This window comes from Syngnathus typhle, linkage group LG13, assembly GCF_033458585.1.
Source record: "Syngnathus typhle isolate RoL2023-S1 ecotype Sweden linkage group LG13, RoL_Styp_1.0, whole genome shotgun sequence".
Taxonomy (NCBI): Eukaryota; Metazoa; Chordata; class Actinopteri; order Syngnathiformes; family Syngnathidae; genus Syngnathus; species Syngnathus typhle.
Genome location: NC_083750.1, coordinates 8,288,709 through 8,313,789, shown reverse-complemented (window position 1 = coordinate 8,313,789; position 25,081 = coordinate 8,288,709). Strand labels below are relative to the sequence as shown.

General features: G+C 42.2%; 1 protein-coding gene and 1 long non-coding RNA gene across 4 annotated transcripts; one reads left to right on the top strand and one right to left on the bottom strand.

The window, feature by feature from the left end:
* Positions 1–482: 482 nt before the first annotated feature.
* Positions 483–19,617, top strand: LOC133165866 (uncharacterized). 2 transcript variants are annotated; one of them, XR_009717671.1, is made up of 4 exons: positions 483–615; positions 7,199–7,286; positions 12,985–13,593; positions 19,365–19,617. It is a non-coding gene; the product is annotated as an uncharacterized LOC133165866 (long non-coding RNA). The 2 variants fall into 2 exon arrangements; XR_009717672.1 differs by lacking the exon at positions 483–615 and adding an exon at positions 5,276–5,453.
* Positions 19,618–20,844: 1,227 nt separating this feature from the next.
* Positions 20,845–24,928, bottom strand: slc25a42 (solute carrier family 25 member 42). Of its 2 annotated transcripts, XM_061296075.1 has the most exons (9): positions 24,563–24,928; positions 24,182–24,287; positions 23,810–23,962; positions 23,476–23,587; positions 23,097–23,122; positions 22,864–23,030; positions 22,648–22,764; positions 22,343–22,494; positions 20,845–22,279 (listed from the first exon to the last, which is right to left on the bottom strand). In XM_061296075.1, the coding sequence occupies exons 3-9, from the start codon at positions 23,885–23,887 to the stop codon at positions 21,954–21,956; spliced, it is 978 nt and encodes a 325-aa protein (XP_061152059.1). In that variant the 5' UTR covers positions 23,888–23,962; positions 24,182–24,287; positions 24,563–24,928; the 3' UTR covers positions 20,845–21,953. The 2 variants fall into 2 exon arrangements, with proteins under 2 accessions (XP_061152059.1, XP_061152058.1); XM_061296074.1 differs by lacking the exon at positions 24,182–24,287.
* Between the last annotated feature and the right edge of the window lie 153 nt (positions 24,929–25,081).

Below are 25,081 nucleotides of genomic sequence, written 5' to 3'. Positions count from 1 at the left end.
CAACACTTTACAGTTAGAATTGTGAGTTTCATTTTTATTTTAAAAAAATATATATTTTTCAAATCCTCTGTTAAAGCTCTGAAATCACTCCAAAATCAAGTTGTTCTGGTAGGATTTTCTGGACCTTTGACATCTAACAGCACAAGCTATGGTCTGCAGAATGTCCGCAGCATCGGAAAAATCGTTCAAACCAGCTAGGGTTGGGAAATCCAGATCCAGAAAGTGAAAAAAAACCTGCCTCCGTTTGGCTTTATAGCTACTGGTGTATCTACTCAACCTGCATGAGTAGAAAGACCTGGGGCTAAAGCCAAACTGTAGCAGGGTTTTTACTTTCTGGACCTGAATTTTCCATCTCCCTCCCATGGTGCAGCCACACGCCTTTTGGGGCTGATCTTCTGTCCAATGGGCGGTGGCGGCTTTGAGGTTGAACTTGAGCGAGCGGCGGAATGTGGCCCGTGAGAACGCGGGCCCCCGTTGGCCTCCGTTGGCCCCCGCATTCACTGGGGGGCACCCGGGTGGTGTCACGGCTCATTTGCATAAAAATCCGGCAGACTCAAATGAAAGCACGAGGACGGCGCCACTTTCACACGCGCACTCCTCCCGTGGACGCTGTGGGTAAGAACTTCACACTCACTCACGTTACAGTAACATTAGATTTAGTTTGACACATTTTGATTATTTATTACATGTGTATTTGATCTTTTATAATTAGATATGATTCACACATGTGCGTGTGTGTGCACACGTGTGTGAGAGAGTTTATTTTTAGGCTTCTCTAAGGTGTGTGTGTGGGGGGGGGATATGTCAATGAACTGTGAACGTTATGTGCTTGTGTTTAAATTTAAACAGTCTAAATCTGTCTCAAGAAAAGAATGCTTGTATTATTATTATTATCACCATCATTATTATTATTATATACCAGGAAGCCAGCTGTATTTGGTTTTATAATTCTTTGAGGATTCACTTATAAGCGATTTGTTTAAGGCGTACCTCATCCGTTACGGTTGTTGTGCAGACAACCTTATGTTTGTTCGTTTTGTTACTGTCTTGTATCTCGTGCATTCATTCATGGACACGTGGTTTGGATATGTGGTTTGCTTAAATGTATGGACAATACCTCAAATTGCCATTTACATTTTTCCATTATAATATGAAATGTTTATTAATATTATTCCATGGGAATCTAGTCATTTGTTTCATATAATAAACATAAATAATTGTATTACAATATATATTTATAAAATTATATTTTGAGTTGTGTGTTTTAAAAAGTTCAAAAATAACCTAGAGAATAAAAACCTAATCTAAAGTAACATTTTGTTGCTGAAAATAAAACGCCAGCACATCAGCCTGTTTAAATACTAAACCTGTTTTAAATAAGACAAGAGATAAATCAAACAAAACGTAATTTGCCCACTGGAAAATGTGGGGGGGGAAAATGAAGAAACAACCTTTTACGTTGTGTACACGTCATCAGTGTTGATCGCACAGTTCAAATCAGACAGTTATAGAAATAATATTTGAGCAGTATATCAGTCTTACCGACTCATTCTTAAAAATATGTAAAAAATAACACGAATTCTTCCAGTAGTGTTCATGAAATATACGACTGTACCATAACAATTCTGGTCCCAGTTTTACAATACTGTATATTGTAGCCTACTCCATATTCGCCACACATTTCCAAATATATATTTATTTTTTAAATACGAATAAATAATAATGAATCACATTTGACTTGCTGATTGGCCGAATGGCAATGACGTGTTTTAAGTGGGGCGTGTTGAATTCGTTTTCAATTCATTTACCTGATGTAAGAACACTTTGTACCTTGAATTACATTAATAAGCACGAAACGTCATGTTTTGTTTTGTTTTGTTTTGTTTAACCATTAGCAATTCTATCAGAAAAAATATATTTTATTGTTACCCATAACGTAAAAGGGATCACGACTTTCTTATTAATTTAAATGTGATCATTTAAAAAAAATAAAACACATTAGATACACATTTATTATACATAATATTAGTTATAATAATAATACTAATAATTCTCATTATCATCATCATCATCATCAACGAAAGCATGCTTTAACAATATAGTCTGAGCAGTTGACAGCACACGTTGCATCTTTTAGTTCGTTTGAATCACCTCACTTTTGATTCGATCAATTGTTTTGCAACATTTAAAATTCTGTGAAATGTGTTATATCATCAAAATCACTGCGTTAAAGTTCCCACATAAATGCAAATTTACTGGTCGGAACATTCGGGCTCGTCAAGAGATATAGTTTCTACTGTGCAGTTCGGCCTAATCGCCGAAGGGTGTCGCTGTTTCGTCCTATCGCCTGCATCTTCAATCAAGTCGCGTATTTGTCCATGTCCTTATTTGTTTGATTTTCGCCAATGTGGAGCATTTTATGAAAATACATCGTTTGGTTTAAATAACCCAAATATCATTAGGTTATGTCTTAAATTATGAGGTCTCAAACTACCGCATGTATTAGTCACATAGAAAATTGAAACAGATACGAAAAGAACATTAGCAAGGAAACCATACATGTTTTTATTATTACGATTATGTGGACTATTTTATAGGCCTACACCATATCCTAATTCTTTTTAAGCATACATCTATTTGCTGAAGAAATGGGACAATTAAGAAAGATTCAAAACGGGTTGAATCCACTGTTATATAATTGTAGAGTAAATATATAAGATGCTTAAGTTACGCTTATTTTGTAAGACTTAGTAGAAAATGTTGCTCTCTAATTACTTTTTTTATTTTTGGCACCACAGCTGCATTATTGTGATTTTTTTCATTATTATTATTTCATATCTACACCATGCCTGATTTTTACGGCTCGTTCATTCAACACATATACAGTACAATATGGGGCCTGTTTGGCAAATTTAACAGGCCCCGAGCCGGCGAGATCCTCCCCCCTCTCCCTCCTCCCTTCCCGCAACCTTTTCAACATGCATGAACATTTTGCTTAGCAACATACACGCGCGTGAATATTTGTAGATCAGGTGAAACCTCGCAAAGGAGATTTTAGGTTCAGACAAAACCCATTTGCGTAAACCAAAATAGATATTAAATATTAAAAAAAGATATACTGACAAAAATGTGTGCGTGTGTGTATCCTGCATGCATAAATCTAAATCTTCTGCATGTTTTCAAAAATACAGTAGCCTACTTCGGCCAGCTAAATAATGAACTAACCGCAATAATACAATTCCTGTGCGTAGCCTAATGCAATTAACAACCAGAAGCATGCATGCGTATAGCTTGAGCCACTCCAGAATGTTAATTAGCAAAGTGGAGATTGTTTAATGAGGCTCATACGCGCGGCCATGTGCTCGTCTGAGAAGCATTGATGGAGAAGGAGGAGGAGGTAGAGGAGGACCCGCCGGCATCAGGGGTGAGGGGAGGAGGAGGGGGGGGGGGTATTGTTGTGAGCCTGGGAAAGTGTAGCAGGGCTGATGCCAGACTCTGGCGTGCAGCGTGGGGGTGCTGGATGCGGGACCAGACTGGATTGTCATGGAAATGTCTCTCCAGCACGTTGTTGAACTTGATTTTGACTTCTCCCCCCCCCCCCCCCCCCCCTCCCACGCCACACCCCTTTCAGTTTGGGTTGGGGGTGATGGGGACCCTATTTTCCTTAGCACACACGCTCGTGGGAAAATCCATCATGAGCACTTTAGTGTGTAAATGCAGCCATCTTTTATTAGGCCTATTGTTGTTATTATTAGTGTCGTTTTGCGCGTAATTTATCCGGCGATCCTCTTCGTGCACGCCCAATATTTTTTTTGCGTGTTTGTGTCAACGTGTGACATGAATATATTTACACAACATGCATGCAGAAAGAGGCACATTGCGCAGCCGATTGGATCTTATAAATGATGCAGAGTGGAATCTGAAAGATTCAAGATGCACGTGGCCCGACATCCATGCACCCTCGTCATATAATAGATTGCCCACGCGCACCATAATCAGATATGTAACTGCTATCTGGTGCAGGGTTCGTCTGGAAACCTGCTGCAGGTATAGCTTACCCTCTGCTTTTTTTTTTTTATCTGCACATCACGCACGTATACGCACATACAGTACTTTATAGCCTAACCACACGCACACACGTATGATTAGAACTTGAGCAGAAATTGCAAGTTACTGGTGTGTGCGTGTGTGTGCGTGCGTGTGTGTGCGTGCGTGTGTGATTGTTATCGTCATGCAGTCCAAATATCAGTCATATCTTAATATCACTCCTAGATAAGGATACCCATGCATGCAGTCGGCGCGTGCGTGTGTGTGTGTGATGGGGTGGTGCGCGCGCACGATTTGGTATCTTCTGTACCACCAGAGCCCCAAAAAGCAGCTGCTCGGTGCCATTTTAACCGCAGTTTTGCTTCAGACTCTAGGCTATTTTAGAGTTGCCGGTATTGTTATACAAATGTTTGAAAAAGTTGTGTGGGTTCAAAACAATTCAATTGGAAGGATGTTTACACTTGTGTTCATAAGTTTACGGGGCAGAATTTGTAAGACCATTATTAAAAGAAATAATTGAAGCAACCAGAAAAAAAAAAGATAGAATCCTAATTAATTTTCAAGGTATTTGAGAACATAATCGATGAAGAAAACAAAGTCAGTCATATTTTCACCCAAATGCTAAAATGGCACAAACTAGCAGAAAAGACTTGCAGGTGCAAAATAGGTCAAACTAACAAGTGAAATAGGTCAACCGATTTTGAATTGTATCATCACAATAGAGCGGAACAATGCTATTGTCGTTTTCATTTTTTAAACCTAACATTTAATTATGCAGTGACTAAAATTCATTATTATTTTCATTTGGACGCAATGATGATTTTGTAGGATGTATAGCAAGCTTGAATTCAAATAACTGGATAACAACGAAAATTAAATTTGAATCAAATTCTAATTTCCTTGAGTACAGTCTCCAAATATGAATTTAATAAAGTCTCCAAATCTACCTCCCTTAAAAAATGCAAACACTGCAAACCATGCAGGACCACTGAGACCATTTACGCTGAAAAATGGATGCGAATTAAACACATTCATTCTCATATAATGTTTCCATGCAGATTCCCGCCTTTCTCTCTTTCTCTTTCTCTCTCTTTCTCTGTAATTCCCTCCTCCCTTCATCCCATCCCTCCCTCCCTCCTTCCTTCCTGGATGTGAGGCGGAGTTAACGCGTGTGCGCTCCCCATGTGCACTTCTTTGCACTTATCAGTTGCACTCTGCAAGAAGCTGCAGACTACTCGGAGTTGCCCTACACTGGCTGCACACTTTTTTTTTTACGGCGCAAAACATGCACCTTTTTAGGGGCATTTGAAAAGCGGACTTTTATTCAAGCGAGCTTTTATTTTTTCTTCTTTTGGATACTGACTTCAGTGAGGAGGGGTGACGGTAGTAGTCCTGATGGCGTGCAAGTAAGTGCGTACTTTTAGACACTTTAATTGCACGAATTGAGGGAATTTTATTCAATGACGAGATATTTCCCATTTGTATTCAAAACACTTTGAATCTTAAATCTTGTTCCACAACGAGATTCATCTCGGCGTGTGCAATAAGATTAAAAAATGTCCACTCAAGATTCAAAGTGTTTATTACATTGATTCTCCAATTAGGCGCTATTACATGCAGGTCCAATTAGGCGCTATTACAATAATGAGTGGCCCACTTAAGGGCAGCAACGTGATGAACCACCCTCGTGCGTGCATGCGTGCGTGCGCGTCCACGCGCTCTCCTCTCAGCTTTGGGAGGTGCGGCGCGCGGCCTCTTTAAGAGAGACGACAGGCTTAGTTTGTGTCTTTGGTTATCTAGCTGTATGAGTTTTAATTTCATAAAGCTAGAGAACCGAAAGTACCAACTGACGCCGAACACCTCGCAACGCCCCCCGCCCCAACCCACGGCGGGTATCTGGACCGGAGGACTCGCTCAAGGCAGCATCCGCTGCATGGATGCTGAGAGGATGCTCAAGCCGCCACCGAGGAAAATGAGAAGGATGCTGATTATATACGCTCCAGAAAAGAAGACTGGGTGCTTCACTTGCTGATGGTTTGGTCCATTCCGTGCGTCATGCGCGTTTTTTAGAGCTCAACTCAAGCCATTAATCATTTGCCTTTAGGAAACAAAAGGCAGCGTTTACGCGCACGTCGGAGACTTGGAACTTGTCAGCGTATGGACGTTTAAGGCGCAATAATAACAGGAGAGGGAAAACGTTGAAGGTGTTAGAAGGTCCCACGTGATTGGCTCGTTTGAGGGACACGTGATGTTGTTGGCAGCAGCCTCCATCTTTCATAGATGTTTGTTTATGCCACTATGCTGTCGTCACAAGATGACAAATACAACATTCATTTAAATATATCTGATCTATAGGATTTTGGTGATTAAACATTTGACTAGTTCAATTTTAGGATATTTTAAATTAAATAAATAGTTCGGGGTTTTTTTTGTATCCTTTTGCCATATATTTCATTATATAGTAGTTTTTTAGTTCCCCATCCCTGATTACCATCTATTATATTCCTACCTAGCATAAAAGCACAGTATGGGCATAGAACAGATTCATGACATTTCCATCCATTCAAATGGGAAATTAGTTCAGTATTTTCTACAGAGTTGACCTTTTTACATGGCTCCCCTGGATGACGGGAAATTGGTATCGCGAGTGCAACATCAAAAGCAGACCCCTGTACTGTCCATATGTTTGCTCAACGGGTGCTTGTGTCTTATTAAATATGATGTACGTAAATATGAATGCATCACAAAGTCGGATTTTGAGTTTCCACCGGCTACGACGTTTCATATATCATATCTTGTTTTTGAACCGTATTCAATCGAGTGGGTTGTTTTTGCCAGCGAAGAACAAAATAGGACGACGCATACCGTTTGATCTATTCTTAGTGAGGAATCATCAAGCCTAGGAGATATCCCTGAAGTCCCAGCATGCTCTATTTAGACCATGACTGACAGTATTTGATGCGCATTGTTAGATGAGAGCTTGGCCCAAGCATGACTGGTTGTGTGATTGTTTTACATGGAACACGCATCAACTTGTACTAGTCTCTGTTTTTGTAGCTTAGCAACTAGCCCGGATGCTGCAAAAACTCCATTTATTGCGTTTCCTATTACGTCATGTGTGCTAATATTGTCATTTTGGTTTCTTTCAAAGGACAACGCCAAAGACATCAGATGTAAAGTTGGCTTCTGAAGCCAGATGGCTGGCAGCCATAATGAGGAGCTCGTCCGTCAGCCTGCAGGTACACGTGTGCTTCAGTTGTCATTTCGAGCCTCGCTTTTATAGTTTGCACCTGGAGGTTAAATGGAAAGATGCTCCGGGCTTATTCGCAGGATTAGGTGTGTGCGTGTGTTTGCGCTCGTATGTGTGTTTCTTGAGCCACTGATACTGGAATTGCTGGTCCGTATTTTTTTTTAAGTAGTACTTTGGTTTTAGCTTGGTTTGGGACTGGATCATATGATGCACGAATATTAAATAGCCTCAGGGACGGCGAAGTGATATTTACACATAAACAGGCAGTTATCAGCTGCTTCATGCACCCCCCCCCCCCCCCCCACACACACACAGCCCATGACATGTTGCTTTGTCTCACAGCAAAGTCATAATCCAATATCTGAGCGACTGCAACAATGTTTGCATTATCCTAGCACTGAAACCAAAAAATATAAGAGCTAATAATTGTGTAGACGCTAAAGGCATATTTGGTATTTTCCTAATGGGATCAACGGAACACTTAGGAGTACGTAATGAGCCCACTTTTTTGTTGCCTTGGTGGAGGTCTATTCTTGACCGATTAATTAAATATAGTCAAGATGGCGATGATAAAACAGAAAACCTAATGTTTCTAGTGGTCGACGAAACAACAATGGAAGCGTCCAACATTTGTTTCTGCCTTTCAAGTATTAACATCTTTTTACCCCCCCGCCCACTCGCCCGCCCGCCATTGCGCACACACACACCTCTTTCATTCTCATGCAGTCAGCGTTTTATCCCTTTAACCACGATGATCCTATTTGTCAGGTAGAGAGTGTGGTAGGTGGTGGGGAGGTGGCCGTGTAATCTTTGCTGCGGTTCCTTTATCCCGTTAGGCGAGCGCTGGAGTCGGGCTCAAGCCGCCGTTTTGGACCCGCTGATGTGGAAAGAGCGTTTGGGTGGCTCTGTCCTTTTCGTCCTTAATGCCTCGACACGACAACCTCCCCTTGGCTCCTTGTTATTATCAGCAAAGCTTGCACAAAGGTGCGCCGCCGATGCATAATTCAACCACGGCGAAGCATTTAAGCGTTCCGTAAATTTGGCTGAATTATTTCTCGTCTTCAAAATGGCGGCTGTACTTGATTCCAACTAAATCCCGCAGAAGGCAACATTCCATCTCCCCACTTAGGTTCCTCTTTTCACCCCCAGCATTAAATACAAAGTAGCCTACATATTATCACCAAGGTCAAATCGTCATGGTTCCGCAACCTTGACGCTCAATAGAAAGCTCAGATATTCAAATTTAGGATGGAGTTGAGTTGCCCCGATTTTTCCCAAGCTCACAATTAGCATATGCAAGGAACGGGCCCCGCTCTGCTGTTCTCTAAAGTGGATGTAAATTATAACCTCCGTATTATACAGGTTGATGGCAGATAAATCTCTGCAGTAATGCATTGCAGAGAGTGGGGGTGGGTGGATGGGTGTGTGGGTGGGTGGGTGGGTGGGGGTGTCACCGTGCCTATGTATGAGTGGCTGAGGTACTGTACAATGGCCGGTGGCAGATGGAATACAAGCCAGCAAAGCGCTTGCTAAACTTTCCTTCCATCAAAGCAGAATTATCTGAAATTCTTCTTAAAGTGTACACACAGCGCTCTGGACAAATATTAACACAAGGAGATTACTAAACTGAAAATTGCACTTGTTCGCCCCAAAAAAGGCCTCGCGAGCAAAGTGGAGATCTCTTTGGAATCTCTATGCAAACGAGGGCTTGAATAATAAGATGTATTTATGAAGGTTTGGTGAAGGGGTGAAGGGTGTGGGGGGGGCAGCTTTTGAAAGCCACTAGGCCGCGGCGTGAATAGGATTGAAGGGGAGGCGAAGGGGGGGGTGGAGGGTCTAGTCGGACAAGGGTAAGGGGGTCTAAGAGGGGGGCCCCCCAGCAGTCTAGGCCTCAACCGAAGCAGCTGTGAAAAGGGGTCCCGTCTTTTTCCCACGCCCAGCAAGACGCGCAAACACTGCCGCAACTCGCTAGGGTCAAGTCCCATCACTGATATATACACTCATGCGCACACGCAGGGGAGCGTGTGTGTACGAGTTGTGCAAATTAACAAGCCGGGCCGCTGTGACATAGGGACACCTGCCATACCCCCCCCCCCCCCCCCCAGAATGCCTTGCGGGCCCACTTTTTCATCAAGGGTCTGACGAGACAACAATTAGGTCATAGCTTCAACTTGAACTCTAAATGTGTCTGCGGACTTGACAAAACAGAAAAATAATGCCTTGCACCACTCGAACCATTACATTATTATATATATGTGCTTATTTTATATATATATATATATATATATATATACGCAGACACACACACACACTTATGTATTTGAACAAGAAGAAAAAGAGTGACGCCATGACCTTCTGTCTTTTTTTTTGAGGGAGGAGCTGAAAGACATTTTAAGTCGAGGACAACACTCATCATTTCCATGCTATGCTCCTCTGAAAACAATTAGCCTGCACAAAAGCAAAGAAGGTCAAAAACATCACGCAGGTACTAAGTAGTCTCACATTTAGGGGAAAAACAAGGATTTGCTCTTTCCATTATTGCACGTCGCTTTAAAAGCTTCACCGGGAGCTTTTTAGAAATGTCGGCAGCTGCTCTTTTGGCATGGAGAGGCTGTTGCTCCCATTCCTAACCGTGCGTGGTGCAACAATCTCGGTGCAGCGACACTTATGAAGAAGCTAACGCGACACGAAACTAGTCACGGTATTTTGTCCTCGCTCCTCCTCCTAATCATTTTCTTCCCTCCTGTTCAGATGAGTTTCAAATCGAGTAGAAGAGCCTCCTAATTAGCTCTGTAAAGACACTTTGTGAGGAGCATCATGCACATTGAGAGCGGATACGTGACAGCGTATGGACCCTTAATGAGCTTTGTCAACCGAGTGTGTGTCCTGCTGTTTGGGCCACCTTTGAAAGCGACGCGTGCACGAAGAAAGCGAGAAGTGTTTGAGCAGGCCAGAATGCAGATGACGATACGTGGACCAAAAGACGGGCATCGTCGCTTTGAGTCTTGTTTGTGCTCATTTATGGAGAGGAAATATTCACGGGGTCACATTGTTCTTCAGATCTTCAAGGGACTGTTTGAGAGAAATAATAGAACTCGCCTCTGCTGGGGAGGTTGCACTTTCATTCCATTTGTTTGCTTATTATCTAGCACCACAACAACAAAAATCCATCAAACTTTGTGAGGTGTACTGCAGATCACAAACAAAACATTTTGGTGCAGTCTACCATCTTATCAAAGAGGATTTAGGAACTAGCTCAGTAGCTAGCTAGCTAAAATTGATGCAGAAGGAATATTGTCAGCCATGTTGGAAAGATGTCTTGACCACTTACCTTTGCTGAACTTGTCGTAGGCTTAGCAAGAACACACACTTTAATGTGTATGGCTGGTTTAGGAAGTTTCCTAAAAAAATAAAAAATAAAGGCATTAGCGCTGAGTAAGTTATTTCCCAGTGCAATATATTCCCTAAATTATTCATTTTTTGTTACCCCCCCCCCCCCCCCTTCATTTGTAAAGCTCAGTTTTGATCATGTTACTACTCGGTTGATACATTCAGAACCTCTTGAAGCATCCACTGATCACCAACGGTGAGAGGAAAAAAAAAGGTTTTGACAAAAACAAAGAGAGGCCAGGCGATCATTGGGGCATGATTCAATGTGGCTGCAAACAGATGAGAGTCGGAGGTGCAGCTGAGATGCAACGGGGAGAAGGAAATGGATGGAAGTTGCAAGGATCGTTTGTCAGCATCAGAGCCAAGCTGCCCCGCTGCGCCCACCAACATGCTAAAGTGTCACTCAGGATGCAGACGGACAAGCAAAGACAGACATTTGTTACTTCTCAAAGCGGCCCCCCTGCACGCTCGCCTGCTCCATTTTCTGGATATTCCAGCGCACGTTTATAAACCTAATCTATTTCTTCTGTCTGACAGTCCCCCCCCCCCCCCCCCACACATTTTGCTGTGGTTCGTTGCTCTTCCTTCAGCTTGTAGTCTTTTGCGTCAGCACAATGAGCTTGCTTCTTGCTAACTACGCAGCCACACAAGCTTACATGTCTTGAAAAAAATGTGGCTCATTATGTTTTGGTGTTGAATAACACTATTGTAGTATTTTTGTCACTGGTTTCTTGGACCCACCTTACTTTTGTCCATTCTGGAACTCTGAGTACTTTTCCCAACTGATCAGTTCTGATTTTGAGTAGCTCCCTCAATTGATCTTTCTCTTTGGGATGCTTGGAATATTATTTATTATTCTTGTGCTACATGACCAGAATAGTCCACTTATGGTCAGTTCAATGCCCTGAGAATGAAATGACCATCAGATTATTTTTTTCAAAATGACTCAGCCCAAATTTAGATCACTATTTAAATGAGCACAAATATCGGTAAATATTTTGCATGAACTTCTTATAATCTAACCCAAAGCGTTGGACACAAACCTCGTCAATTTGTGCAAGCATGTAATTATTCAAGGCTATCGTGCGATTGTATTCGCGGACACAACTCTGTTTTGTTCAAGTCCAAAGCCACGGGTCACGGCACCACCAACCCCGCCCCTCGCAGACCCCCGTTCCTCTCTACTTGATAATGTGTCTCCATTCTTTTTTTGCTTGGCGGAGGAGGGCTGCCCTGAACCAACATTGTCCCTAGTGCAGCTCTTATGTTGGTTTGTGTGCGTGTGTGTGTTGTGGAGGGAGGGGGGGGGGGGTATTGTGTGTGTGAAGGGATGGGGAGTTAACACTCATGTGTGGACCAGTGGTGTGCATAGTTTGAGGCACTGACTCCTTCAGAGCCAGTTTTACAAATACATAAACCCGAAAGCGTAGCTTATTCTGCATTCTACGTGCGCACACAGTTTTTGGTCTTACCTTTATTTATAGATGAAGAAAAAGCTCCGTTACTTTTTTGTAAAAGTCTTCATTTTCCTTTCATTTAGGCAACTTTTCTTTAATTTTGGCCAGCATCTCATGAAGCTCAGATGCAATCCCTTCTATCATCACTGACGTCATCAAATCCCCAAAATGCCTCCTTCACGTCAGTCCACTTCACTTTTTGCACTAAAGTGCAAAATATCAGAGATCTGTGCTTAGTTTGTGACAGCTGATGTCTGGTCTACCTCTACAACCAACAAATGGGGCAGCATTAATCACCCATTGGCTCACGTACGCCCCCCTGCGGTGTGGTAGAGTACTATTTGCCGCAACCTGTTCCTTTTTACTGCAGTTTTATGTCCCATCAGCAAAACAAAGCGTTTCACCTTTCTATTGAAACAGGAAAATTCAGCATAGACTTAAATCACTTTATAGTAAAATAGTCACATGATAGCTAGCTAGTGTATGTACACGTGTGTGTTTTCAAATAATCTAGGCAATATAATGCAGAAAGCTCTTCAACAAATTTGTACTGTATTATTCCTGCAACAAGTCGTATTTGATTCTATTGTGGTATTCTAGTCTTATTGTAAATGACTCCACTACGAGCCGAGTGTTTTTCAAAGAGCACGCAGAGCTCAGTTTTATTTGTTTGTGTGCAGCGGTGGGCGCCTTGGGGCAGGTTACAAAAGAGCAAGTTGGCGTTTTCTTCCCACATATTTTTAATCAAAGTCTTACTGTTTGCATTTGCATTTGCATTGAACGGAGGGATGCTGAATGCCAAAGGTGAGATTTTGTAAAACACTCCCTTTTTTTTTCTAGATGGAAACATGGGTGGGTGGTTGCAAGGCTGGATGAATCCGCGTAGATGACTGAACTCCAAGACCCCGGTGCAGCTCATCATCATTGCCATGGGCTCTTCCTTGTCTCCTTCTGTGGTCCGCATCTCCATCCAGGGGTCCAGCTCAAGCCCATGAAGCCTGAGCGGGAAGCTTGTGAGTGGGCAGAGAAGGATGGAGAAGGTCCCTGAAGGCTAAAAGCACCTCAGCGGGAGAAATCAATACCAAGCATGCTCGCTTCCAAGTAGGCTTTCCTCTGCTTCTTTGTGGCCTCGGGGGCCTGCGGGCCTCCAAAGGACGGGCCCTTTGCGGCCCCTCTAAGCTGGACCGGACCCCGTCTTCACTTGGCTGTGTGTGGTTTTGCTAAGGGGGATTTCTCTCCTCACCCAAATGGTTCCGATACACTGCCGAAGCGCTGGCAAGAGGGAGCCTGTTTTTTTCTTCATCTTTTTCCCTTGCACAAGACTGACATATCCCCCACTTTAATTCAAAACCAATATGGGGCTTTTGACATCTTTCCATCCCCAGCTGTTTATTTCTGCAACCATTTGACAAAAAGACAGAGAAGGCATATCTTCCTCTCAATCGAGTGGTAAGTACTTTTTACCATCTCATTCTAAACAACACTGCAATCACAAACGACTGCCTTCGTCATAACCGCATCACCACGCAGGGATTTGTGTGTGTGTGTTTGCCATCCAGATGGGCACAGCTTCAGACAAAATGGCCACCAGACTTTCCCACTGCCAAAGATGGCGGGCGCGTCCTCGGCGATCTGCCATCTGTGCGTCGCTTTAGTCGTCGTCGCATGCAAATGGGGGGCTAATTGCATTTGCATAACCTTCCAAGTTGTTACTGGGCCGTGGCGATAATTGCGATGAATGCATGACAACAAGGAGGAAGGAGGCTGGTGATTTTTTTTTCCGTAAGCGTAATCACAGCAGTTAGTGTTTGTTTTCAGCCATGTTGTTTTGGTCGCTTTTCGGTTATTGTGAGATTAAGGCTGCGGCGGTCCTTGTGTGCCATATGGTGTGTGTGTGTTTGCATGCAAATGGAACTGGAGAAAAGATTAAAGCATTTTCTTTTTTAATCAGACAGTTCTCTGTCATGTCCGTTGACACACGCACGCACACCCACACACACACAGATTATTAAATTAAATTAACACCGATCTTAAATGATGTATCATTATTTGATTCAAATGTATTGCACACAAGTGAAGTGAAAATTGTACCAAAATTACCACAACCACACTTTGAGCATCTGTGCTTATTTTTTTTTTAAATAAAAAAATTCACATGCATTACACAAAAACACACTCTTTTAAAAGATTAAATACAAATGTAGTCTACAATAAAGTTAAATACAACTGAACTGCGCTTCACAATGTACTGTACTGGATTTTGTTTATTTTAACAGATCAATTTGAACATTTAATTTAATGATCAAGTAGCACTAAAGGGAACCTGTATACCAGTGTTTCCCAACCTTTTTTCATTCACGGCACACCTTTTCATTATAATATAATATAATATAATATAATATAATATAATATAATATAATATAATATAATATAATATAATATAATATAATATAATATAATATAATATAATATAATATAATATAATATAATATAATATAATATAATATACATTCCCTTTCTCTGCGTAACTATGAAGATTTGTTGTCATGGCATTTGTCGGCAGAAACAGATCATTTTGCAGTGCTCTCATCATTTTTTTTTTCAGAGCTGTATAAAGCACAGGCGAAAGCATTAAGCAAATAAAAGGTAACTCAGACAAGCATACATGCTAATTAAGAATGGCTTCAACAAACTCCAGGCAGACAGACCACAAAAGTCTCATTTTCATGCATATGGCTGTCTGGTTACCATGGCAGTGAACACATCGTGAGCTTGCTGGTGGGGGGGAAAGGGGCTTGTGCGTGGAAACGTATAGATAGGGCGCTTTCAGGGAGAAATTGTAGCTTGGAACCATGGCTGGAAGTTAAATTGCAGGCTAGAAAGCGGCGATGACTGATAAAATGTCGACGCTGGATTGGAAGATTCGTATTTCCAGGCTCATTAATTCACACGACGGGGGTCGCCCCTATTTGCATTCGCCCATCTAGACAGCTGCTGTGCGGTACAGTTTGGAGGCAAAATGGCCGTCACGCGAATCACATGTCTGGTGGCAGGAGAATGTGAGAGGTGGGGGCGAGGGGGGGGTTCACATTTTGGGGTGTCTGGTTTGAGATAGAGTAGACTGGTGTGGGGGAGCAGAGGATGGAGTGGGGAGCGCTTTTCGGAGAAGGAGGGGGGGGGGGGTGTCTGGTTTTAGTAGACCATTAATGAGAGACTGGGTGATGGAGGGAGGGGGCGGGTCGTTTGTCCGCGTTTGCGAACATGCGTCTGCATCTCGCTCATTTGCATAAAGCGGCAAAGGGCGTCCATATGCTGCAAGGCACCAGAGTTGGTTTTTTTCATCCATGCAAGAGAAGCAGGAAGATGCTCTAAAGCCACATGTCTGAAAATAACACTCCTCCTAGGTTCAGGCTGGCCGCATCACTTAGAATTCGTCCAATGAAGCTGCTGCTTCCGACCAATCGCAAATGATCAGGAAGAAGACACGAGTTTACCCTTCGTGTGTACCAAAATGGAGTACAAACAGCACGGGGGGGTGAAAAGGATTGTGGGTAGGAAGTGGCAGACTTACTATAGAATGACACAAGTCATAGAATCATTTTCATGATTATTTGGAACATTTTGCACACGTCCTTAAAATTGTCGTCATGAGGTAACTGCCTCCTCAAAAATCGCAACCAGTATTTTTCTTGTGTCCTGTCGCTATATACTTGACGAGAATATATATCGTCGATACGGCGGGATGTCAAGTGTCAGACAGCGAGACACAAAGAAACACAAGGCGAATCTCCATAACGTCTGCAGTGACTGTGATAAACTGGGAATGTGAGGAGCGTGGGAAATGCCACCAAAACAGAACAGAGGGGGCGAGACTGCTTTTGCAGCAGGTGAATGAGGACCCTAGAGTTCAAGGGTCAAGGCCAGTTGAAGAGGTTGTCTGGTTGTTTGCTTGTCGTCTGGGCCTCGCAGCATGCTAATGAAGCGGCCGCCCCGGTTTAATGGGCAGCTATTGTTCGGTCGGTCTGGCTGATAGGGTTGGAAAAGTGACGTAGTATTTTGACATGCGTGTTGTTTTCTAACTAAAGCTCGCTTCCTGGGTTCATTTTTGAGCGAGGCCTGCCGGCGCTAAAGGAAGGAAGTGAATAGATGAAGAAGCGCATGCACGGCTATACCTCTGTGCTCTCTTTATGCTTGCGGCTGCAGGCTTCATTAGCTCGACAGAAAGGGACAGCTCCCTCAATAGACCCATAGACCTGTCTCACTGGCACAGGCTCGGTCGGGCTCAGTGGGGTGTGTGTGTGCGCATGCATGTGTGTGTGTGTGCGCGCCGGCATGTTTGTATGCGTGTTTCCCCGACCATTCGCACACCACGGGGCCTCATTGTTTTGCACTCATGCCTAAAGGAGGCTTCGGCATTGACACTTTTTTTTTTTTTTAAGGATCAAATCTCTCTTTGTCCCTCATTCTCTCGTTTTCCCCGGCAGGCTTTCCATTATTCTTCATTTCACAATTTTCCTCATTGTGATGCTTCTTTTTTGGGGATGTAAGCTCAGATCTTTTACAAAAAAAAAAAAAAAAAAAAGCACATTCCATGTAGCACAGTGTTATTAGAGCTGTATTTTCAGTCGTGCCCTACTTTTGCTGATTTTTTTCAGAATTACTTTCTGGAATTATGGCATCAAAAAAGTCAAACCTCAGACACATTTAGGAAAATTAATAGTGGAAAAAGTTTTGAAATGTTTTAACTTTGTCTGATTTTCAAATCGTCAAATCGTTGTACCTCCAAGGTTGGAGTAAAAGGAGAGTGAACTTTGTTGTACCTCCATAAAGATGCAATCCTTGACTCTAATACAGGAACGAGAAAGGAGGCAAAGCAAAGAACGATACTGTGGCCTGGTTTGTGGTTCCGCTGGGATAGCGACACATTTTGCCTGCAAAATGAGATAGCGTGAGCTCTTTTAAGACACGCACATTGTTCCATCGTCTACTTTGTTGTCGAGGTGGCAAGAAACTTTTTGTCCTACATTTCCCTCGCACATACACGACTCATCATTTCAATCTTCAACTTGGCAAAAAGCCATAATAAGGTTTGCTTCACACTCTCTGGACACGTATGTAGCTGATATATAAAAAAATATAAACATATGTTCCAGATCCTTTCAAAATGTTAAAGTCTGCAAATGTATTTTTCATTTTTAATTGAAATCTTTATAAAGATTCTCACTTGCAATGCTAACTTGGCACCAAAAATAAAATAAAAATAATATATACTCTACTGTAGATATAGAAATCATTAAAAAAATATATAATATGTTTGCATTAAGCTAGCCGACGCCGTAGGCTAGCCAGACTAATGGAAATTAGCATAGATATTATGGTAATTATAAACATTTGGACAACATCTGCTCAACACGAAACAGCAACCATAAAATACAAACATGCATATATCGTCTCTGGGCTGCAAAAAGAAAGACAATTACAAACAATGACAATGAAGCCGTGTTACTCAAAATTTGAAATATTGTGAAAAGCTATTAAAAACCGTTGCTTAAAAATGCTAAATACAAAGCGCGCTCGAATGATGTAGTGGGGGAAACACTGTACCTAATAAAGTGTCTGCTTAGCCTTTATATGTGTGTGTATAACACACCGTCAGACCTCACTCGTGTCCTGCTGGGAAGATTTCATTCCCATAGCCTGGGTGAAGTGGGGGGCACTACGACACTATACACTCACACACACACACACACACACGGTTGGCTCTTTTGGTGTAGCTGTCACTCGGCCACCCATTCAGGGCTCAGTCACGGCCACTTAGAGCGCAGCAGACTCAGGGATTCAGATGAGCTGTGATCCAATGACATGTATTTATAATGAGGGGGGCCGCTAAGACGTCTTTGTTGCACGCACAATATCAGCATAAATGTGTGTGTGTGTGTGTGTTTGTGTGTGTGTGTGTGTGTGTAGAGAAGAGAATCAGCATCACATTCTAAAGCCACTGCAACTCTTCCAGTTGTATTGGTATTTAATAGTAAACCAAATAATTCTTAAATACTTCTTAACATTATAATAAAAAACTTGGTTTTTTTTTTTACATTGGGTGACATTGTCAGGTTGATTTAAGAACGCACGCAAGAGCAGTACTCGATGATTTTGCGCATGTTTGTAAATCAAATAAGTCATGCTTATAAATAGTCATTCCACCTCCACTGACCACGTCCACATTTCTCACACGCATTATTCTTATTGTCTCCGAGCAGTTACATCACCCAGCCTTCACTTTATCTCATCACGATCTAACCTTTACACATCTCACTCTCGACGTCTCGTAAATTGTTCTGTATACTCTGCTTGGGGTTTGTATGAAGCGGAACTGCGCCGCATTGTACTCAAAAGTGCTGAGCCGATTGAGAGCAAAATATTCTAATCGACTGATGCTGTGAAGATCCACATCACAGCATTACAACTTGAATAATTGGGGAGAAAAAAAAGTGCCCATGTTTTCGATGACACAAATCGAATTTCTAGTCATAAAATAGTGTCTTTTCTGCTCTGGAGGTGTTCCTAATGTTAAGGCTGGCGATCTATGTCACACAGTCTGCAAGCCGCTATGTGTGGACTACAACAGTGCATACATTAAACACTGATCGGGACAGCGTGGGCAGTAGAAGAGCTCTGGAGAGTCCTGAGGCCTCTCATAATTGCTTCATGTCTCAAGAATTGCATCTATCCAGGGATTCTATTCAGCCATAACGACATTCGTCACTCGCCATCCTGTGAATCTTGTGAAAAATATCGTTTTATTATATAACGTAACTCGGAACCATAAAAGGCTTCTTTACTAGCCGGGTTTTTCCCTTGCCGTGCGGTGATGGTGCAAAAGCAGACCTGTCTGTGTGGGCGTGTCATTTCCCTCGGGTGTGATTGGGCGGCTTCCCGGTGACTAGGAATTTTCTTGCCACTCCACATGTAAGGGGTCAAGGGTGACTTAACGTGGACTCATAGTCAGATGCATTCCAAGTCAAGACAAAGGTGTCCTTTCTGTAACTAGGCACCTTGTTTTTCTGGTATTTTAGACTAAAATTGCTGTGTCAGTGCTGTGATGGGACACACACACACTCGCGCACACACACGCACTATTCATTTCGAAAACTGTCAAGCAATGATGATTTTTGCTGTATTCTATTCCTCACTCATGTCCTCTTTGTGTCTTTTTGCAGAATGTGATACCGGAAAAGAACAGGCATTCCTAGTTATGGTTGTGGACCCATTACATTGTTATCCTGCTATTTAGAATAGAGATGACTAATACGTATGTATTGTGTGTATATTTGGAAATACACTGCAAATAATACAGGTGTGCCTAACTGTGTCAACTTGATATTTTTCTAATGAAATGTGAGTATTATTTTCATTTAACTTTAGGTTGAAGAATTGACTTCATTGATTTTCCATTAAAACATGTATCTTGTATAAAAAACTATCAATAAAGATTCTATTGATTTGACTACTATGCTGCAGGGAGTTTGTTCACAATTCATGTAAAAGAAATAATGCAAATTCTAAAGTGTTTCTAAACATGTACAATTAATATTGTATATATAGTAAGCAGAATAGAGACATTAAGCAGTGGTCTATCCACATCAGTGGAATTACTTTTACTGAATTGTCTTTTTTTTGCATGCCAAAATAAATATCTGTCATATTCCATTAAAAGAAATAAATAAATAAATACGTTTCTTATTTTAAATCTATTTTGTAAATCCGTAGGTCAATTTTTGTAAAAGTGACTATTAGTGCAAAAAGGCGTTAATAGGTTTATTTATAATTTGCAGTTATTTGTACAAGTGGGCTAATGCTATTCTTTACCTCCTCTTCTAATCATTTTACTGAGGTTTTCTTTAATTTTTTCTTTTTAAACTGTCCTATAATCTTTTAAATTTAAACAAAAACGGTGGGTGTACTTGTCAGGACCGATTAGTTGAAGAAAGAAAGAGAAATTATAATAATAATAATAGTGTAAGTTAAAAGACTAGATCTGAATAAATGCAAATTGTCTCTGCCTCTCCGTGGCATCTTGCCAAGTATCTATGGCAACCACATCTTTTGACACACACTCCATCTTGGTCTCCTTCATATCCTAACAAGTCCCTATAGGTGTCTTTTCAAACACTGATTCTCTATTCTTTCGTTAAATTGTCCCACAAAGTCAAAACCCAGTGTTCAACTCAAACGGTGAAAAGATCATATTGTTGTCTTTGTAAAGTGAACAATAGGCATCAAGTCAAAAAAATGTTTTGGTATAAAAATAAAAAATAAATAAATAATTTTTTTAAAAAAAGGCTTATTCAGCGTTTGATTTGATAACTTTAGAGTCTAGTTTTTTTTTTTATATATATATATATATTACGCCATTGTGAAGCGTTCACGGTCAAAGTTCAAGTTCAGGCGTCGAGGCAACAAATTGTGATTTGGCCATACCATTCTAAAGCACTACCACCTAGCGACCGTTTGCGGAACTGCTCATGCTAAATCAATTTCTGAGATTGGGGCGCCCTCTAGTGGCTATTTTCCGCAGTTACAAAGCCCTAGTGTATCGACGAAATCATGTTGCTGCTAAAATAGTTCTTCCAACTAAAATAGCATTGTAAATGACTTTTTTTAAACCCTGCATTGCAAATAAAAGTAACAGAGGAGACATTCCAATTGTACTCATCAGTTTTAGTTAACATTTGAAAAGTCCTGCATCAATCCGAATGCCGTGTATACAATGAGATGAGGTACGCATGTACACACTCAGATGGCACAAAACACTGTTTTGAACAACTTGTAACAATACACACCGTGCAATACCTTGAACTCTGCGGTATGCAAATTGTGTTAAAACAATTAAATCGACAAGTATATTAAATGAACATTAAAACACACATCACTCAAATTGTCAGAATTTAGTGTTCCATCAAGTCTATTCAAATGAAACCAATCCGACAGCGTGAACCTGCTGTGGCCGTTAGTCAAAACAAAGCCAAAGTATAGGGAGGAAAGCGTTGATCATTTTAAGGGTCCGTGACTAACAGTGTCATAGAAAATACTATTTTCAATCTGCAGCATTTCAGTCGAAAAATCTCTGGCAACACCCCCTTGCATGCAAGTATATCAAAAAACACGCTCAAATCGAATTGGTTGGACACGATTTGTGGGACGTGGATTGTCTCTGCCCCTAAATTACCAGGGTTACAAAACCCGGATAGAAAAAAAATAATAAAAATGGACTGACGAATGGCATTGATTCTGAGTCCTAACAATCCTCCACCAGCAAACCACCTCCAGCAACACACCATCAAAAACTAACAAAAATAAATAAATGACCAACCTTGAAATTTGGTTGGTGAAAGTAGCTTAGTCACAGTAAAGAGTGGTTACTATTCTGGCCAGGCACTTGAAAAGCCGCTACTGAGATGCTTGCAGCAGCTTGAGATGAGATTGAAAGGCATCCAATGTGTCGTCATCATTGTTCGATAGTGCACGGTTTCTCAAACTCGGGACCTCGTGGTGGCTTGGGGAGGGGAACACAAAATAATCCAAACAAAAAATTTGAAGAAATGCATCCCTACATACTTCAGTTTTGTGGCAATTAAAAGCTAATTATCTCAAAAAACTAATTTAGGTGTATTCTTGTATATCGTAAAATGGGCAGTAAATAAATGGCAGCCTCTGTTGAACCACGGAGCACATTTGCACTCAAACCTCTTTTCTCATTCACGCTCCACTGAAATCCCCACATCCAAAAGTTCTGTGTTTTCAAGCCATTACCGGGACGTGTAGCCCATCTCGTGCAGTTTCCTCAGGAGGATCTGCGTCAGGTCAAAGGTTGTGAAACTGATCCCCACCGCAATGGGCCCTTTGACCCAGTTCATGCTGAGGCCTTTATAGAGCCCTCGGATGACTCCCTCCTCGGAGACGATCTCCCTCATAGTGCCCAGGATGGTGCCGTACGTGTGACCGGTGACCCCGGCGGTCTGCATGCGCCGCCGCACCACGTCCAACGGGTAAGACGCCGACTGGCCGATGAGGCCGGCGCAGGCCCCGAAGGCCAGCCGCTCGTACGAGTAGGGCTGCGGGCGTCCGCTTCGCTCTGCGTCAGAGGCCAGCGCATGTAAGCTATTTTATATAACACAAAGATGTGGTTAAACCGTACCTGCATGAAGTTTTTTCAGCGTCTCGTAGGTAAAGAAGCTGAGGCCCGCGTAGGGGACCACGCCCAGTATGGTGGGCGTAAAACCTCGATAGAGGGTCTTCAGGCCCTCTTCCCGGGAGATCCGTACAAAAACATGCAGAATGTTGCTGTACCTAACAACAGAGGGCACTGTTTCATTTCCACAATGTCTACACTGCAGGTATTTCTGTTTCTATATTCCTGACAGACAACCGTTGTCATCGTGACATCATTCAAAAACATTCCAAATCCAGCCAGTGTGTCTTTATAGATAATTGTGGCCTTACATTTCTTTCGGTGTGACAGCCATCCGAGCTCGCACCATATCGAGAGGATACGTCAACATGGTTGCGGTGATGCCGGCCATCGATCCGGCCAGTAACCTTGGGAGTGGTGGGAGGACCCTGGGTCAAACACCAAACAAGAAAACATCAGCCTCTCTTAAAACCTTAATCCTATCCACAGCGTAATAAATCAAGTGTGTGTATGGCGTGCTGACTCACTTCCCCTGAAAGCCATAATAGTCGCCCAGGAGACTTTTGTACTCCTCGTGAGTGCAGAACTGGATGGCGGCGTACGGGATGACTCGCACCATCGTGGCAGAGTTGCCGCGCCACAGTGAGAAGAAGCCATCCTTAAGATATGTGCGGTAGATTAACCTGTAGGCCTCCTGGAATAAAAACAGCAGCTTACTTGTCGAACTGATCCTAGTGTGAATAACTCAGATCAAACTTACTTTTGCAGAGAATCTTGATGAAGACACTGTGGGGGTGGGGGGGGGGGGTACAGCCCGTTATTGGTGAATTCACTAGGAGACACTTATACAGTTGATGTAGTAATAAGTCTACACACCACTTGTACAAGCATACTTTTTCATGTGTTTTTCAAGGTTACTCAAATTAATAGTGGACAGATTAAAATGTGTCATTCTTTCATGTAAAAAAAAAAAAGGGGATTTGAACAGAGGTGTGTAGACTTTTTCTATCATACATTTACTTGGGTTCACAGTCAGAAGGAAACCACAACTACAATGTGGCAGACTTTGACAACCCTGACCTATAATCTAACTATAGCAAACAGTTTCCACATTTAGACTTTCCCAGCATCCATCTTGCCTTGAAAGATGATTTTAGTCCTGTCCAACGGCGCAACAGCTGTTTTGGCCACAGCTCCTGCTAAAGCCCCCGAGAAGAGCGAGTTGAGGACAGAGCGAGTCTGCTTCAGGCCCTGTGCGGCAGGGAAAGGGTCACGTTTGAGTTAAATCAAGTACCAATAGTGCATGTTAACCATGTTTGTATTGCTGTAGATTATTAAATACGATTTTGGCCTGAGAATAATTGATGGCATCTGATGGGCCATTGGACAAAACTCACTTTTACCATTCTTTTTTTTTTTTTTGTATGCTGTTCACAGCTAACTAAGAAAGACAAATAGCACTTGTTTACTCACTTCTGACTGACTGGAGGCCCGCGGCAGCACTTCGCCATGGGTGAGGGCTGCATGTTGATCCTGCACTCCACTCCCCATGCCAGACTATGCGGTACACCACTTACTTGGACCGCACTCATGAATAACACCACTAGGGGGCAGTAGCTCTGGGAGCTGAAGAGTAGGGGTCAGAAAGGACATGAATTCCATTTAAATGGTGAAAAACTATTCATTGGACACAATTAATTAAGGCCCGAGCAACAAGTCCGCTTCTTTACTCACTTTTAACACAAATCTGTCTCATTCTTGTGCTCATCATTTTAACATTTATTTATATGATCTTTAATCAGGCCGAGACATGGCCACAATGTTTGAGAGCCTAAATTAATTTACTTGATGTTGTGTTCATCAGTTGCTCGAAGTAGATCATTAATTTAGCTTGTGGCTCCTTCACCTTGACGTCAAGCCTGCTCACAACCACCTAAGCATCTGACAGTTCCTGGCATTAAAAGAAAAGCGCATATACCTAACCCCACCACCATGGATGAAGAACTTTTCCAACACATTATTGTCAAATACAAAGCTGGAGAAAGGGTGGCGTTCATCAGTTGCTCAAAAAGCTCGTTCACTCTGCACAAATCTTAGCACGTTCTGCAGATTATGTACAGTACTCTAACAAATTCTGATACTCACCACGACTTCGGACGTTAACGCATCCCGTCACCTGCGTTTAAAAACACTCAATAACAACATCGCACAGAACAAGTTGCTTACCTAATTTGACACCAGCACAATTTCCAATGTTTTGGAAAAATGTCCTCCAGTTGTACTTTTCAATCCCGAGATCGTTTCCCCCCAAGACACTTTTCTGCATCAAAAGTTAGCCGAACATTGGTTTAGATAAAGCTAGCTAGCTGTTAGCTCGCTGCTAACCAACTGCTTACGTTTAATTTTACAAAAGCAAATGCACTTCAATAGCCATAAGATAAGTTGTCGCCTTATATGTACACTAACTAAAGTGATTCTATCATTCAACCGCACAGTGACTTTGAGTGGGTGACATCGTCCATGCCTATTTTGCTGCTCCTCCTGTCACAAACTGAAGAAACCTGCTCACCCCCACCCGTTCCTAAGGTTTGACAAGTGCGAGTGGTGATGCATTATGGGAAATGTAGTCTTACCAAGGCAAGACGTGCCAGGATAGGCCGGATGGAGGGGCGTCAACAGAAGATTCAGACCCGTTTGACCTTGAATTTAACACCCAAGCCTTAGCAGTTTTATGTCATTGTAAAG

Coding starts and splice junctions, on each gene's coding strand:
- slc25a42 (XM_061296075.1), bottom strand. CDS start 23,887: ATGGGGAGTGGAGTGCAGGATCAACATGCAGCCCTCACCCATGGCGAA. Junction 23,123..23,475: donor GACTAAAATCATCTTTCAAG/GCAAGATGGATG, acceptor CCACCCCCACAG/TGTCTTCATCAAGATTCTCT. Junction 23,031..23,096: donor CATCAAGATTCTCTGCAAAA/GTAAGTTTGATC, acceptor TTTTTATTCCAG/GAGGCCTACAGGTTAATCTA.